General features: G+C 47.2%; 1 protein-coding gene across 2 annotated transcripts in view; it reads right to left on the minus strand.

Annotated features, from left to right (window-relative positions):
• The window catches only part of NTRK3 (neurotrophic receptor tyrosine kinase 3), a 218,569-nt gene that overhangs the window by 41,855 nt on the left and 159,753 nt on the right, over nucleotides 1-16,961 (minus strand). For both annotated transcript variants that reach the window (XM_071441298.1, XM_071441300.1), the window contains exons 13-15: nucleotides 11,822-11,952; nucleotides 6,984-7,156; nucleotides 3,447-3,690 (exon numbers count right to left, since the gene is read on the minus strand). In XM_071441298.1, coding sequence (XP_071297399.1) covers nucleotides 3,447-3,690; nucleotides 6,984-7,156; nucleotides 11,822-11,952 — 548 coding nt within the window. The remainder of the gene's footprint in view (nucleotides 1-3,446; nucleotides 3,691-6,983; nucleotides 7,157-11,821; nucleotides 11,953-16,961) is intronic.

A 16,961-nucleotide genomic window follows, 5' to 3' on the forward strand; every position in this document is an offset into this window, starting at 1 on the left:
AAAATTATTTTGGTATTACTGGAGCTTGGGTGGGTCCAGAGCCACAGAAGGGCTCTTGGAGCAACGAAACCCCAGCGTGCAGGGTGAAAGAGCAGCTGGGGGTTCTGACCTCAGCCCTGGTGATGCCCCCAGCTCTGACATTCCCCCAGAGCCACTGAGACATCCTCCAGGACAGCCCTGGGCAGGCCCCAGTGCCTCACTTGCTGCAGTCTCCATGCCACCCTCGGCTTGGCTGAGGCACCGTGTCCCTGACCTGCAGCGTCCCACCACCTGCTGTCACAGTCCTGAGTCATACCTCAAAAAAATCGCCTACCCACACGGATTTTTAGAGAAAACAACAAGGAAAATGAAATCCGCCCAAACCTTTCCTCTCCAGCGTGGATATATTCCATCCCGCCTTCCCACAGAGACCCACACCAAAGCTTGCACAGCACGTTACACAACACAGCACAGAAATGCTCCTCCAGCAGCCCCTCCTTCCCTCTGCTCACAGGAGCTGGGCAACTTCTCCCTGGCTCCCCAGTTCCTCCACTTTCCTCCTCTCTCCACTCAGATGCTGCTCCACCTCCCCCCTCCACTTCCACCTCCACAATCATTTTCTGTCCATGCTGTCTTCTCAAAAGGAGGTTAAAAGGCAGCAGCTGATGGGATCCCTCTGTGATGGAGGAGGAAGAGGATGCATCAGTCTTCAGGCAGAGCATGGAGTGCTTGTGGAGAGGGGGAACAAGCCTCTCTGCTGTTTTTGTCACACAAATGTTTGTTTTCTGTACCCAAATGCGTAACAGAAAATTAATCAGTTCACCTTTGTTAAAGCAATTTCGCATCCCACAAACGCAGGAGCCAGATGGTGCACTTTCTTTGTCTTAAAAGATTAAAAAACGGGGAAGAAAGGAAATGGCTAGGAACTAATCCTCAGCCTGGAACACGGTAATACAGCCACATACCCAGCAATCCAGGCTTGCAGGGCCTGGGCAGGAGCAAACACAGGGACCCAGCAGACTGAAGAGAGGGCTTGCAGAGAGCTCCAGTCCTCTCACTTTGGGTCACTTGAGGGGGGGATTTCTCCCTGTGTTTCCAGAAGATGACAAGTTACAGCTTCTCCCAGGGCTGCAGATTGGACACACCAAGCAGTATTTTCTGGAACCAACTGAAGCAGAACTTTGCTCCAGATCCCACTGCTGGCAATGGCAGCTGTCTAAAGGGGAAAGCTGCCATGCACAAACTCTGGGAAACAGACTTGGAAACGTCACCAGGCAGATCATGGGTGTGACCAGGGACAGCACTGAAGACTTTGAAAGTTCAATTCTCCAGCCAAACCTCCAGCTTTCAGAGCTGAGTGCAAGGAGCAGTTTGGTTCTCCCACTTGAGCTTGTTTGCTCATTCTCTGGGAGGATTGTGGCTGGACTGTGCCTGGAGGGGGGATGAAGGACACCTGGCCTTTCAAATTTTGCTCTTTGCTGGCCTGGAGAGGCTTCCCAGCTCTGTCACAATTCCTGCTTTGGCCTTGGGCAGGTGATGTAAACCCTCTGCCCTTCATGCCACCAGTGTAAATGTGGGCAATCAGAACCTTATTTTGCTAGAAACCTTCTTTGGACTTTAACAGATATAACACAGAATTAACTTCATGATCAAAATTTTTAAACATACTGAAAGTAAGCAGCAACAAAGAAAGGAAAATCAACTAAGAACAAAAGGCTGTGATGGTCTGAAACTCAGTTCTTGCTCTGGCAGGTAGGTGATAACTGTTTACTACTTTAGTCATATTTGGCAATTTGTGTATGCAGAGAAAAGTTCAATAAAGAGCCTTAGCACACTGCATGAGACAGCACAGAGCAGTTCTCAGCAAAGCACTTTGCACAGACAGGATGAGGGCTACAGGACACCACCACAGAGAAGACAAAAAACCCCACAACAATAGACTGGCCTGTGGAGATCAGCTCAGCCCTCCCAGCTGTGGCAGCAGCCAGCAATTTCTGCCCTTGCACAGAGGGCTCTTGGGGCTGCAGGAGCATGAGCTCAGCTGGGATTGTGTCTGGCAGTGTGACACTGCCTGTGGCTGGGGCAGGATTAGCAGGGCTGAAGGGAAGAAGGCAGGCAAGAACTTGGGTAATCACATGTGCTGCTTCTCATCCTGCCCTGGGCTCTTCTCTTTCCTGCTTGGTCCTTCCTGAAGTTTCAGCACTTATGGGACCACATCACCTCTCTTTCCTCATCACTGCCCAGTTACTGCACTGAGACCTTTTCCCAGCAGGGGTTTTTCTGCTGCACAGTGAGGATTGGTTCCCTCACTGGTAATTAAACCCAGAGGCAACCCAGTGTTGTGGCCTGGGAGGGGTGATACATCTCAGCACAAATCTGATCAGGTTTTCCCTCCTCCCCCGCTCAGTAACTGCACTTGGCAGCCATCACATCATGAAAACTTCCTGAATTTGATCAGGACAATAGGCCACCCCTTTCTGGGTAGCTGGGGGAAATCATCCTCCATGCCAAACACACATGTTGTAAGCAGAAATAAATCAGCCCTGTGCAAGCATCAGGCTAGAAACCATGGCTCCCTAGCCTGAGAAGCCTTTCCCTGCTGGTGGACAGTCCAGAGACAAACTCCTACTGCAGTGTGCTCCAAACAGTTCTCACATCACATCTCTCCTGCAGCTGGGAAGGGAAAAATGCTGTTCCCCCAGGAATGCTGCCATCAGGCAGGCAGGACAGTGCAGACAGGTACAGAGGGAGTGTGCAAGACAAGGGAACAGTGTGAGCACAAATCACAGGAGAAAAGGCTGGAAAGGCACTCCTGGCTCATTGAGTCTCTCCCCAGAGATGAGTACAGGATTAGCCTCTACACTAAACCCAGGCATTTTTGTCTACTTGCTTCCTGAACTTCTTTAATGACAGGCTTTCAGCAACCTACCCCTGGCAAATTATTCCATTGTTTAAATTATGACCCTGCTGGAAAAAAAAATGTTCTGAGGTCAAACCTAAATTGACTATTATTTCCTCTTCCATATTTTATGCACTTATCAGTCAGTCTTTCAGTTGCCTTCCCTCTGGGTCCCTGTATTAAGTTTCTTTAATCTAACACCAGAGGTCACAGCCTGTAGTATTTATCATCTCTCTGGATTACCTTTAATTTGTCAATGTCTTCAAAAAACAAGGAATAAAAATAGGCAGTAAGGATGGAATGATTTCAGAGCCATCCAAAAGCATGTGACTGTGTGCTGGGGTATCACAGAGTCTGTGTGTAGGCATCTGCATGGGTGTCTGAACTACAAGCATGGCCATGAGTGAGCAGGAGTAAGGACAGTGGTTTAGGAATGCCTGATCAACTTCTGTGTTTCAATGAGGTAATAACCAAACAAGTGAGCCCAAGGGCTCCAAAAACTGATTTACTGTAACATTTCCCATCTCCCTTTGCTCTGAGCACCAGAGTGCCACTGCAGCTGCCTTACCCTGTAGTAATCAGTGCTGTAGACATCTCTTGACATCCCAAAGTCTCCAATCTTCACCAGCAGGTTGGCTCCAACCAAGCAGTTCCTGGTGGCCAGGTCTCTGTGCACAAAGTGCTGGGAGGCAAGGTACACCATTCCAGAGGCAATCTGGCTGGCAATGTGGAGCATCTGGGATAGCCCTAGCTCCCCTTTGGCTTGTCGAGGCTGCCCATCCACCAGGATCATTGCATCTGGGCCGTGTGCCCTAGAGGGAAGAAAAAGCAAAAAGCACAGGGTTGGGTCTCAGGAGTGACCAGGAGACAGGAATCCCACACAGTCACTGCTCTTGCTGGATGGGGACAGCCCCCAGCTCTGCACTGTGAGGACAGACACACAGCTCCAGTGGAAAGGAACAGAGAAAGGCTTGAGAAAAACCAGGAGGTTGAGGCTTTGGAGGGATAAAAGTCACCATTCTGGCTTCCTCTTCTGAAATTCCTTTTCTGTCCCATGACAGTCTGACTGTGGTGCTGCTTCACAGGAAGGGGAACACCAGGACTCTGCAAGTTTTCTAACAAACCCTGTTGTCTGTTTGAGCTAACAGCAAATGGCAACAACTTCTTGCAGGCTGCACAATGGCAATGTGCCATTACCCCTATTTCAAAACTGCTGCTGACAGGAAACAAAAGCTGGAAAACCAGTAACCAGAGGAAAAGGGGGAAGTGATGGACACCCTTAGTGGCAGATGTGGTCACTGCAGACCCCAAGGCAGTGGGGGCTTGTCCAGGAACACCCAGCCTTGCCCCCCACCCAACCTGCAGGCGGACTCCCGTGCTCACCATTTCTAGGGATGCTCCCTGGAAGGCCGTGCCTGCATTTCCCCATGCCAAGACCTTTTCTATCAGTATTTTCTGAGGCAGGACAGCCCCATTGCAGCCTGTCCTGGTGCAGACATCAGGGTTTGTTGTGGCACCACCAGCCCTGTGGCTTTGGGAGGCACGAGGAGCCATGCCAGCACACACCACCACCAACCCAGCAGGTACCTGCTGATCCTGGTGCTTCCCCTTGCCACACCAGTTAATGTTTCAGGCCTCTAAAACTCACTGTTCTCTGGGAAGCACACAAAGGTCTAACAACACTGAGGGGAATTTATTTATTTATTGTGCTTTTCTCTAGGAAACTGGGTCTAAAGTGAGTCTCTTCCATTTTACTGTTTTTCCAATTTCTGCAGTTAAACGAGGAAAAGTCCATCTGAGCGTCTTACAGACTCCCAGTGTCCCTGGCCTTCAGTGTCTGGGAGTCACTGTCTCCTGCTGTGGGCTGGGGGAATTATTCCACAATAAAAACTGCTGCTTGCTGAGGGATCCCAAGCAGCTCTGCCTCACCAACCCTTCCTGATCCCCTTGCAGCCCCCATTCCCCACCAGCAGACACCTTACCTGACAAAGCCCAAATCTCTTTTCATATGACATTTCCTTAGGCATTTTGAGTGTCTCTTTGCAGGGTCTAAGCTCCCTTGTCCCCAAAGCCATCTTCCTTTGGGACACAAAGGGCTTTTTCACTGCCTACCACATTCCAGCATGCAGGCAAAGGAGCACAGAGCTGCTTTTTCCAAGGCTGCACAGGAAGGAGAAGCTGGCAGCTAAACACAGCTGGAAGATGAGAAGCTGCAGTCCCAGGGACCACACACCTTGAAAAGTTTCTTTTCCTTCATAAAGGCCAAAGATAATACAACAAGCTTTCTTTTCCAATGAGACTGGAGATGAATTTCATCAGGCATGAGTGTTTCTCAGACATGTCCCAAGAAAGAGCTGGGACATGGGAGTGAGGGGTCCATGGCTCCAGCATGATTTCAGCCTTAGGAACACACTGCTGAGTGAAGCAATTCCATCAGGCAGTGGGCATATGACACCTTTCTGAGACACTGAGAGAGCCTGTTTTGCTCTGTACTCTTTGGGAGGTTAACTAGAGCAGTGAGAGAGGTTGTTCCTCAGCTGTAATATCTGACTCCTCTAAGAAAATAAGGTTGGTGGCTCTGCCAGGAAAAAGGATAGGTCAATTTGGAGTTTTCCTTTGTGAAGCACTTGAAGAGCAGCATCTCTCAGCCTCTTTTCAGACTGCCTGCCTTCAGTCACAAGGCTGAGGCATTGTCCTTAACGCTGCATCACCAATCTGGGCTAAAACACCCCTTCAGCCCAGCTCCTGGTTTCATGCTGGTGGCAGAGCTCAATCTGCTGCTGCTGGAGGTTGCTGAGGCCTCCAAGTATGACATAAGAAGGTCCCAGGTAAGCAAGGCTGCTCCCCCTTGAATGAGGGTCTGAGGAGCTCTCTAAAGCCAACAGCCTTCACTCATCCTACCTTGACAAAGACATCTTGGATCTATCCAGAGCTCGAGACAGAGACTGAGCTATAAAATCCTATTCAATCTACCCACAGCTATACCAAAATGAGGATGAAAATTAATGCAGGGAGGTTCCCAGCTCACCCACTGCCCTGCAAATGCCCCAAAGCTGGAGACAGGTTGGCACTACTTGGCAGAGGAAAGAAGAAATCTCTAGGATCCTAACTTATATTCTTCTGGTGTGGGTGATTGCTTAGAGGTGAAAACCTCAGGGAAAAGCTTGTGCTTCCTGGTCAGAAACTGTGTTGGCAGAAATATTTTTCTCAGTGAGTGTATCCCAACCCCAGAGCTAGACCTGCCATGCACAAGATTCTTGTTCCCCCTGCAATCATATCCACACTTAGCAGTCAAAACAGGAAAATATCAAGGGTCCAATTTTGTAAATATTGGGAAATAAAGCTACTAATTATTTCAAGAGGTAAGTACCACTCCACTTGCATGCAGGTTTCAGAGTGGAATTTCTGTTTTGTGGCAGAAGAGCACCATAAGCATCCTCCCACAGCTGCTCCCTGGCCCTTGCTGCTGCTGGATGCAGAGCACACAAGTGACCTGCCTCAGGCTGGTGGAATGGTTGAACGATGATGGGGGGCACTGGGAGCTCTGGTGATTTGCATCTCTCTAGAGACAGAGAAGGTAATTACAGCACATGCAGGAATGAGAACCAGTGACCAGTAAATGCTCAGGATGCAGATCAGATCAAGGACACCAACAAATTTCTCAAAGGAATGTTTTGAATATTTTGGTTCTTGTGCTGCTGAAGCAGGAGCTCAGTGGCTGAGGGAGTGATGGCAAGTGGCTTTCCTGCTTCAGTGGGACATGGCTTTGGTGGATGTGTAGGACTTGGAGCTGTTGGCTTCATGTCCTTCCATCCCCACAGGGCAGAGAAGGATCACAGCCATGCTCCCTGCAGCTTCAAACTTGCTGAGGTGGGAGAAGAAAACCCTGATTTCCACATCTCCTGAGATTGCCTAAGAGAAAATGTTGGGATAGGGCTACCAAAGCCCTAAATCTGGTGAGAACCATCACCTCCTCCAAGCTGTGCTTGGAACAACCATCCCCCACTGAATAACAGCACCACTGGTGCACCTCTGAGCTAGAACAGGTTTCCCCGTGGCCGTGGGGCGTCCCCACAGCCTCTCCCCTGCCCTCATTGCCACAGACCTGAGGAATTTGTTGAGGTCCCCGTGCTTCATGTACTCGAAGACCATGATGAGCGGGTCGCCGTCGCCGCAGACGCCGTAGAACTTGACGATGTGCTCGTGCTGCAGGTTGGTGAGCAGCTCTGCCTCCCGCTGGAAATCCTTGCGGGCTGCCAGCGTGGGGTCCTTCAGAGCCTGCAATGAAGGATGTGTGTGGGAACTCAGCACATCCCTCTGGGTGTCCAGAGCTGCCAGGGACCCTGCCGGGGGGCTCGAAGACCCTGGCGCGCAGCCCAGAGCACCTGGGGATTTGATTATGACCCCTGGAGCAAATTACCAGCTTTGTATGAGGACATGAAAGTCACAGAAGTTTAAATAATGTAATAGTAAAATTATCACCGGGTGAAAAGGTAGATTTTGGGATTTTTAGTATGGGGGTTTTGGGGACAAGATGGAGGAACTTGGGCGTGTCCAGTCCTTCTTCTTCTTCTTCTCTACCTCCATGTTCTGCTGTGATGCTGGCACTTTGGGTTTGGTTAGAATAGAAGTTCACTGTCTAACATAGGTAATAGGTACTGGAAAGTAATTGTAAATATATTATAAGTAGTTTGTAGTATAAAAAGACAACACCGTCCCGAGGACGGTCAGAGTGCCTGTGGCTGCCCTGCAGAGCAGACCTCGGCTGGGCAGGAGGAAAATTTTAAAGATAAAATTTAATAAACAACCTCAAGACCAAAAACTGAAGAGCTCTGACTCGTTCTTCGGACGTGCGGGCCGAAACAGAGACCTTTTCACATATCTTGAGACTGCAATTAACAACTAAACTCCCGAGAGATGCACACACAGTGGGCTCAGGTGGGGGAAAACCCAAAACAACGGGACCACAGCATCTGCCAGGAGCTGATGAGGAAAGGAGGGGAGAGGAACCACCCAGTTGGGCTGGTGGCACCATGTTTGTGTGGCATTCCTGTAGTTACTGTCCCACTGGGCTCCCCAACTCATTTCCTAGGCAGCAGCAAACATACCTCAGAGGGTAATAGCTTCCAATTATTCCCAGCTTGGGCAGAATTTATACTGGTGACCTAGGGGTGAATGGCTTCATATCTCATTATTATTAAATTCCTGAGCCAGCCAGTCCTTGCTATCTGTCTTTTATTTTGAAATAGCTGACTACACTGCCTTTATTCAGAAGATGGATTTGCCTGGCTGTGCAGTTATTGTGTGGATTTTTCAAACTGCCTCTGAAGAAGGACACTGTCAAGTCTTTTCTCATAATTTTTAAAATCATGTTTTTATTCCCTGCTGTTTATAACAACTCCCCTGGCAGACTGATGCTGAAATCAGTACCCTTATTGAGAATATCTCATCTCCCACAATTTGAGAATGCCATTTTACCATTGCAAGGCAGCTTGCAGGTTTTAGGTGGTGTGGGCCAGCCCTACATTGCAGAGTTGTCATGAAGATGCTGCTGTGGCTGTAGATGATGACAAGGGAGGATTCTCCAGGGCTGGGTTCTGGCTTGTCTGTGCATTTTTGAGCAGCTGCATTCAGAGAGTTAGCTGAAAGCAGCTTGTTGTCATCTCAGGGTATCAAGGGAGGGGACTTGATAAAAAAGTTTAAGTCCAGACCATTTGACAAGATGAAATGGCCACAAGAATCAGCACAATCTTTGCAAAAATTTAAGCAAATGAAGAGCCTGGTTTTGAGTTGCTGGTTGTGCCTCTTATTCTCTGCATCCTCCACACGCCAGGACTGTTTAGGACCAATTCTGGCTTTACCTGTGCAACCTCACAGGAGCTGAAAAGGACTCAAATCCTGAAAAGGACTCAAAGAAACTTGTTCCACTTACCCTGTGTTAGTCTGATGTGCACCAGTTGCCCTTCAGTGGTGGGGGCACTGGGCAGCTCTCCCTTTACCTACACACAAATAGAGCTTCCCCCTTTCCCCATGCCTTGAATCTCCCCATACAGACAGCAGAGGCGGCCTGAGCAGCTGCAGGCTGCAATTCATGTGCAGAAAGGGGTGCTAAATATCAGAAAGCTGTGCATGGAGAGAGGAGCCCAGCACTCTGTTACTGCACCTGGGCTGGCCCGTGGTGCTGCTGCCTCTAGAGATTCCTGCAGAGAAGGTGCTTTTCCCCTTGGAGCACACCTGCTGTGAGGCTTTTCCCCAAGCCTTAGGACACTGCCTCCTCTGATTCTGCCCCCAAAGTGCTATTCACATGGCATAAATCTATTTTGATTCTTTGCCCCTTGGGATAGCTTGACTAGAGATATTTAGATGAATGTTAGTTACATGGTGCAGATGGCAAAGCATCCATCCTTATCTCAGGCACCCAATTACTTTTAGTCATTTAATATCTTCATAATGTTGATGCCACCCTATTTTTCTGCAGGAAAATAGTCCCTTCCCCCATGACTCTTTTTCCCCCCTTTTTCCTGTGGTTGCACATAATATTTCAAGCTGCAGTGAGTATAGGTTTCATCTCCTTCACACATAATCATTTTTATAAGGTGTTAAGATTGTAAGTTTGTTGATCTCACACACCAAAAAAAAATGCTTAACCCCCTCCTCATTGCTAAGGTTGCAAAGCCAAACATTTAGAAAGGAGGGAGCTGGAAGGGATAGAACAGGGAAAGAAGACCAGAACCAAAGAAAGAGAAGGGATGTCTCAGTAAAATCAGTGGAATGCCTCTCTCAGGAAGGTTCAGGATAGATTATTTTTTTGTGTGTGTGTCTCCATCACACAATTCCTCCATAAATTCTGGCAGGTCCCTGAGCATTTGCAGGTTGCAGCTGTCATCATGAAGTGCCAGTTGTTCTAATATTACTTGGAAAATCCCCTCTTATGCAGCCTCAGGGCCAGGCTTCCACAAGCACCATGTGTTTATTGCTGCAGCAGGGCTCACTGTCAGTCAGGTACCTGCTGTCCATGGGGCTGGAGAGAGAGAGCTTGGTAACTCCATCCTTCACCTAAAGCAGATCAGTTCAGTTTTCATTCTTCTGCCCTCTGAAAAAGGGGATGATACAACCCCAGTAACCTGCTGGGAGGCTGTGAAAAGGGGTACACTCACATCTAGGGGAGTTCCAGCACAGGAGTGATCCCCACAATAGAGCAGCCACAGAAAAATGAAAAATAAGGTGTTCAGAGGACAAGCCCTGAACACAGCCCCTCCATCATTTCTAGTACTTGACTTTGTCACCTTAACACTCTGCTGGATATAGTGTTTGTGCATTTCTTAGGATGCTTTTAGAAGCAAGCTGAATAAAACAGGAAGCTTGTCCATGCCTTCACATCAAAACTCAGTTTATCTGCAGGGCTGCAACCTTTAGATCTGCTAAAAAATTGAGTCCATTTAAGCGAGAGAGTAACACAGCTCCTTCCTTTGGCCCTGGGAGAGAGTCCCTGGGAGCAGGGCAGAGGCAGGCTCTGGGCTGTGGACTCAGCTGCCCCTAACCAGAGAGTCCTGCTGCTGCCCTGAGCTGCAGTGACTGAGGAGGTAGCTCTCAGCCTCAGCTGGGGGAATGAGATCTTCAGGAATTGCAGCCAAATCTCAACTTAATATGTAAAGCCTTTATTCCTGCCTTTTTTCTTTTTTTTTTTTTTTTCCTTTTCTTCCCCTCAGACTTCTAACGTGGCCCGAATTAGAGGGATTTTTTTCCCTGCCACTCCCAGAGCTGGCAAGAAGCCAGATTGCAGGGCCCTGCTCCAGAGCTGGAGCTGTATGATCCTGCAGGATGAAAGGCACTCTGGAGATGTAAGCTCATAGTAGCAATTAACAGAAACAAGTTCGAATGCTGTTCCTGCCTACATGCAAATGAAACTCTGAAGAGACTCGGGAGCCAGGCTTGCTGGGGGATGGCTGGCACTGACAGGCAGGTACCAACCCTGTAATCAAACAATTAATCACGTGGGTGTCTGCATGTCCTCGGCTTTAACCACTCTCAGAGGTGAAAGGTGCAATGTTGCGCTTCACTGCTGGAGCAAAAGGGGACATCTGAGCTAAAAAATAAAGGCTTGAGCTGCTGATGATTAGAACTAGTCACAAGTAACTGGATGCCTCCAGCACTTTGGAGAGAGTGCTGGAACCTTGCTCCCTGCAGAGCATCGGTTCAAATGCAGACCCTGTTCCGAGAGTTAGGAAGCACTGGTTAAATCCAAGGGATTAAAGTGTGGCTCTGCCAACTGGTGCCACTTGAGAGGAGAGCACAGTTCTGCACTGAGTGTTCTCCTCTGCCCTGAGCCACACTGATGGGGCACAGCTCCCACCAGGAATATCACAAGGATGCAAGCAGCACAGCACAAGCCAAGCTGAATTCATGTTGGCTTAAAGTACTCAAAACAGGAGCAACCTGTGGCTAAGCAGAGTGGAGCAGAGTGGAGCCAAGCCGAGTTGCTTTGCCCATCTTGCAGCAAATTGATCCCAGAAAATTGGCTCATCACGCTTAGCTTTCATTGCTCATTTCTGCTGAGGCCTTTTTATGTTTCAGCTTCTGCGTGTTACACAAAAAGATAAAATCCAGAAGGAGCAGGGCCGCAGTGCCTGCTGGAGGGAGTTGGATCCACAGTGCACTGCTGCAGCTGCACAGGAGCTCCCAGCTCCCAGCCCAGCCTCTCCTCCCTGTCTGTCTCCTGGCCGTGTCAGCAGGAAGGGAGGCTTTGGCACTGCTGAGAACAGACAACCTTGAAGTGAAACACTGAAACTTTGTGTGACTAATTGGATTTACCACAATCTCCGGCATCAGATAAATCTCCACCCCTGGCCCCCAGCCCTCCCCTGCTTCCCTTTCCCACACAGGCTCATCCAGGCTCCCTTCACTGGCCAGCCCCTGCCCTTCTCTCTTGCCCTTAGCATTTACCTTCACTGCCACCAGCATTTTGTCGTTGGTGGGGCTGAGGTTGTAACACTCGGCCAAGAACACCTTCCCAAAGGCTCCTTCTCCCAGCTCCCTCTTCAAAACGATGTCTCTCCTCTTTATATGCTGGACATCTGTTGGAGGGAGGGGAGGAAGAGGGAGAGGGTTGAGGGGAAGAATGAATCAGGGTTAATTCAGCGAATGGAAAACAACTAATTCAATTTTCTTGCAAGCTGCAAGGGAACTGAAATTGTTTCGCAAAAATATCTACGGGGATCTTTTTACCCACCCACAGAAGGCAGCCATCTCTGTGATGGAGTTAGTCTCATGCAAAACATCTGTGAGGAAAGTACTTGAGGTTTATCAGTTCTCATGACAAGCTCGTGGCAAGCTTGTCCTCAGGGGCAAATTCTGCTACAAAGACTTGAATCTCTTTGGAATGATCCTGGAAATAATCTATCTCCTGTGAGGTGTAGCAAAGGTCACATCCTTCCAATGAAAGGCCAGGTGAGATTAGAAGGCCCTGTTGCGTTTTGCATTTCAACTGGGATTAGTTTAAACTCAAACACGACAGATTTTTGAGGCTGAAGCTTGATAAGTCAAAGCATTCCTGGGAGGAGGAGGAGCAGTGACCCCAACATTCCTTAGGGCATTAGCAGGAGCTGGCTGGAAGTGCTGGAACTGCCCCATGGCAGGACCCTGACCCTGCAGCCTTCCCCTACATGACTGCTCCCTCAGAAAGAAGGTCATCCCAGGATACCATCACTGGCACAACAGATGAGCTGAACTCATTTGTTTCAATGATCCTTTCCACTGACATTTAGGACAGCGAGGACTGACAGAGAATAGCAACCAAGGGTTCAGGAAGAATCACAAGAGCAGTAGCTTTAATTTACCAGAGGTACAGAGGCCAATGAAAAGTGGTTTGCTCAGCTAACAGGTGATTCCTGAGGATTAAATCTGCCCAGATACAGGGGCAGGTTAGTGACTGTGGGATATCCACTGACTCTGTGCCATCATCAAATGCCACGGGTTGCTGGGAGAAACTTGCTCTCTTCTGAGGACAGCACTAAGGCACAGCAAACCTCTAAGCACCTTTGTGGCATCACAGGATCCCTAGAATTCCTCAGCAATAAAAAAAAAGAGTTTTTTTTAATGCTTGGAATGAACTGTAGAAGAAGTTAGAGATACACAGCCACTACAGCATTTTCTGAAGGGACAGCAGCCAAAACTTCATCTCTATGAACTGTCCTTCAGTGGAGCTTTCCATCACCATAAGAATTGTGGCAGCACAGACCACTCACAGCCTCAGCCTGATGGCTTTGAAGGCCAGTGGAGAGCTGTGCACTCCTCTCCAGTACCCAGTTAGCAAAAGCTGATGTATGAGAGGTCTCCTCATTACATGGGACAGTGCCCTCTTTCCACTCCTGTGGGTTGTTCATAACCCTGAATCTATTTGCTCACAAACCTGACCACTTTTGATCCTTTTCCATCTCTTCCTTATGCCACAGGAGCTGTAAAGGTATGTGTCCCTTAGATGAGGTAGGTTTCTCTGCAGATGAAGGAGGTGGAAGTGACTAACTCTGGGTTTCAGACTGGCTGCAGGGACACATCACAATCTGCCACCAGCTCCTGCCACCCAGCACCTGAGCAAGCACCTGTATCAACCTGAGGGATCACATAGGTACCACTTAATGCATCAAAAAGCTAATGGAACACAAGGATCCTAATGGCTTTCATGCAATTAAGCTTTTTAATTAGGAGCTCAGAGGCAGGTTTATGGAGCTGCCATCCCTGGGCCCTTGGCTTGCTTGGGAAGATGGATGCTGCAAGATTGCACAAGCAATGGGCCTTGTAATGAAAGACACCTCTCTGGGAATTCCCATTGACCTTTCTTAATTGTTCAATAGGCTGAAAACTGTTTCTTACCGATATTAATAATATTAGTAACATTAAGGCCCATGTTGGTAGGCACATCCAAAATGACTTTGGTTTTAAACCTGCAGTGGCAGCCAGGGAGAACAAATCACATGTGGACTTTGCCTTCTCCACCTGGTTTAGCTGAGTGTTTAAGGATTACCTGGAGAAATCTGAGATATAATGTGTTGAAATGTAAAGCAATGAACTTGGGTGAGGAAATTCCTAATATAAGAAGAGCTCAAATGGCACCAATTTACTTAATAGAGTAGAGGAAAAGGGGTTTATCCTCTTTGGTTTGGCAAGCATTTTTATAGCACTCACCACTACATTACCTTGGTCTTACTGTGTTGTCAAACCACATATTTGCATTCTTGGTCTCCCAAATAGCAGCAATCAAGAAAGCTGTGAGGGATCTTGTACTAAGAGGAGCTCAAGGATACTTTGAAAAACTCAGAAACGTAGCAATTACAATAGGATTGTCCCATTTGTTGTGAGATGAAGTTAAATAGGAAACAGTCTCAGAAAAAACAGCAATACTATTTAAAAATTTTTATACTTCTGATGAGAAACACCATGAGAACTGAGGCAAACCTCTCTTTCTAAACTCTCCAGGGTATTGTCCAAAACTTTCAGCTCCCAATGTTTCCTCCCAATAACATCTTAATAAATTATCAGACATTTCTGAGAGCTGGCATCCAAACTGTGTAATTACATCTATATTATTAAAATAATGTCCCATCTGTCTCTGAGACCAGATTTTACAGCTAGTTGTTAAGAGTCACCTGAGAAGTTTCAGGGAAAATTCATATGAAGAATTAAATGTGGTATTATGGCAGACAGAGTTAAATTGAGGGAGAAGCAATCCTTTTGCAGTGGTGGACTTGTGTTGCACTGTTGGATTGAAAGTTAACTTGGGTGGCAATAAAAATAAAAGGGTCATGAAGTTAAGTAGTTTGACAGCAACTGGACAATCTTAATGTAGAATCAGAAAAGTACATTTCCTGATGGCAATTTCTCTCAACCTCAAATAGACATAAATTTTGCTTCATGGTATTTTAGGCACAAATGGAATAATAAGTGAGTTATAATAAATTGCTTTTCCACATCTAGAGGCCTAAAGTAGTGAAGTTTAGATCAAATTCTTCCCTTCACGGCGAGATCAGCACTATGATCAATTCTAACCCACTACAAAAGACAGGTTTAACCACAAGGCAGTGACAAACCCCCGTGCCACAGTGTGGCCAGCAGCGTTATTGTGCTCACCTTGCACCACTGTGCTCACCCACCCTGGCTGTAACTCACAAGGAAGGCCAAATGGCCATGAAAGATGCTGTGCTGCAAGGGCACCTCAGAGGTTCATCTGCATAAATCTGTTTACCTGCTCCTGGAGGAAGCCAGGCCCTGTCTGATAAACAGCTGGTGTTTATTTGTTTTAGGCAGGCAGTGCTGTGCTAATCTGTCTCGGCTGCGTTGCAGTCAGCCCTGTAGACAAGGTGTATGCAAACTGCCTCTCCTGAAGAACCACTCTTTTTATTTTTTTCCTCCCCATGTACCATTTACTTATAAAAACAAGACAACAAGACAATTCATAAGAAGATCCTATGCAGAAGCCAAAGCAAGACCTGACAGGAAAATAAGCAGAATTGACAGCATGATGTGAACTCATTCAAAGCCATGCTGTACCTACAGGAAGGATGCGAGTGCCTGACACTGAAGTAGTTCCACTTTACAATGAAACACCTTCCAGTCCTTTTATAGTCCAGTACATTTTTTCATGACACAGAAGAAAATTTGGGCAGATTCCCCACCTTCCTTCTTGTCCATCAAGATTTAACACACAGAGAAGGTGTTTCAAACTTTTGCCTTCAATTTTGTTCTGAGTAGCCCATTAACCACATCAGAAAGCACCTGACCTGCAGCTAGTTGGAAATGGCCCATGACTTTAGCTCAATGATGGCAGCATGGGGGTAGGTTAGAGCATTAACAAATGTAAGTCTGGGACCCACTTTTACACGTGCAGAAAGCTTTCCTTTCTCTGGAAAAGCCAAGGCAGAAGGATGGCAGCTTTGGATCTGCAAAGGGATCTTTACCTAACCACCTCTGAACCTTTTGCAGGACAGATGATTTGATCTGTGCTTAAAGTGAATTTAGTTAGAAAAGTGACTGTCTGAAACCAGAAACTTCTTCCTCCCCATCACTTGCTCCCACGTGTCCTTAGTCATGTCTGTTCCTCTCCTCGAGACAAACACCTTCTGGTTTGCTAAACTTGTGAACCCAACACAGCCATGGGATACTGGGGAAGAAGAAGAGGGAACAAGATTAATTTTGCTTTCCTCAAACATCAGTCTACCATGTCCCAGTGGCTCACTTCTGCACTGGTCCTTGCGACAGAGCCTGGAAAAATCAGAACTTTTCTACTTCCATCACTGATTCAATGATTCTTCTCCCATCTTTTACTCTCATATTGCAGAGTCTCTCTATCTTATGGCAAGGTCAAGACAAAAAGTCAGGTTGAGTCAGGCTGACCCTGACTCAACCTCCAAATTCCAGGTAGAGCATATTGAGCTGGCAATAGACTGTGTGCAATGGAAACACCTTGTTTTGAATAACCACCACTTTTCAATCACATGAGCAGATATTGGGAAGCTGTATGAGTACATTTCATGAATCTAATTTTCCAATTACTGTCTCATTTCCAAATCAGTCCTGGGCATCAGATGAAGAAGAGATGGGTTCAGTGACACTGCAAATTCTGCATTTCAAATTCCCATCACAACCAGCATCTTTGAAACCATGGTTTACTAATAATCTTGAATGCACATGATTGTGTTTGGTCACAGATGACTACAGTGGGAGGAAAATGGACAAATCAATCTCCAGAGTAAACCATGAGCAGTACCTGAGCAGTGCCAGTAGTTAAGTTAGAGCAAACTGCAAAACTACTAATGCTGGATCATTTACACCAGGTCAGTTTCAATTGTTAAATTAATTTCAATTAATTCCTCACATCATCTTTCAAACTCCCAAATAGCTAGCAGTCTGTCTTCTTGTATTTCTAGTGGGTTTCCTGACCCTGGACTATTAATTGACAAGCAACCTGTAGCTTGCTGGTGGAATAGACCAAAATTATAGACATTTCCACTTTTACTTTTGCTGCCCTCTTTATTGGAAGATTCCTCTTCTCGCCTAGAAAAGACCAATATCAATTTTCTATAAATTTTTC

Source organism: Agelaius tricolor, unplaced genomic scaffold, assembly GCF_023055355.1.
Source record: "Agelaius tricolor isolate 1412-34295 unplaced genomic scaffold, bAgeTri1.0.p SCAF_16, whole genome shotgun sequence".
In the NCBI taxonomy this organism is placed as follows: domain Eukaryota; kingdom Metazoa; phylum Chordata; class Aves; order Passeriformes; family Icteridae; genus Agelaius; species Agelaius tricolor.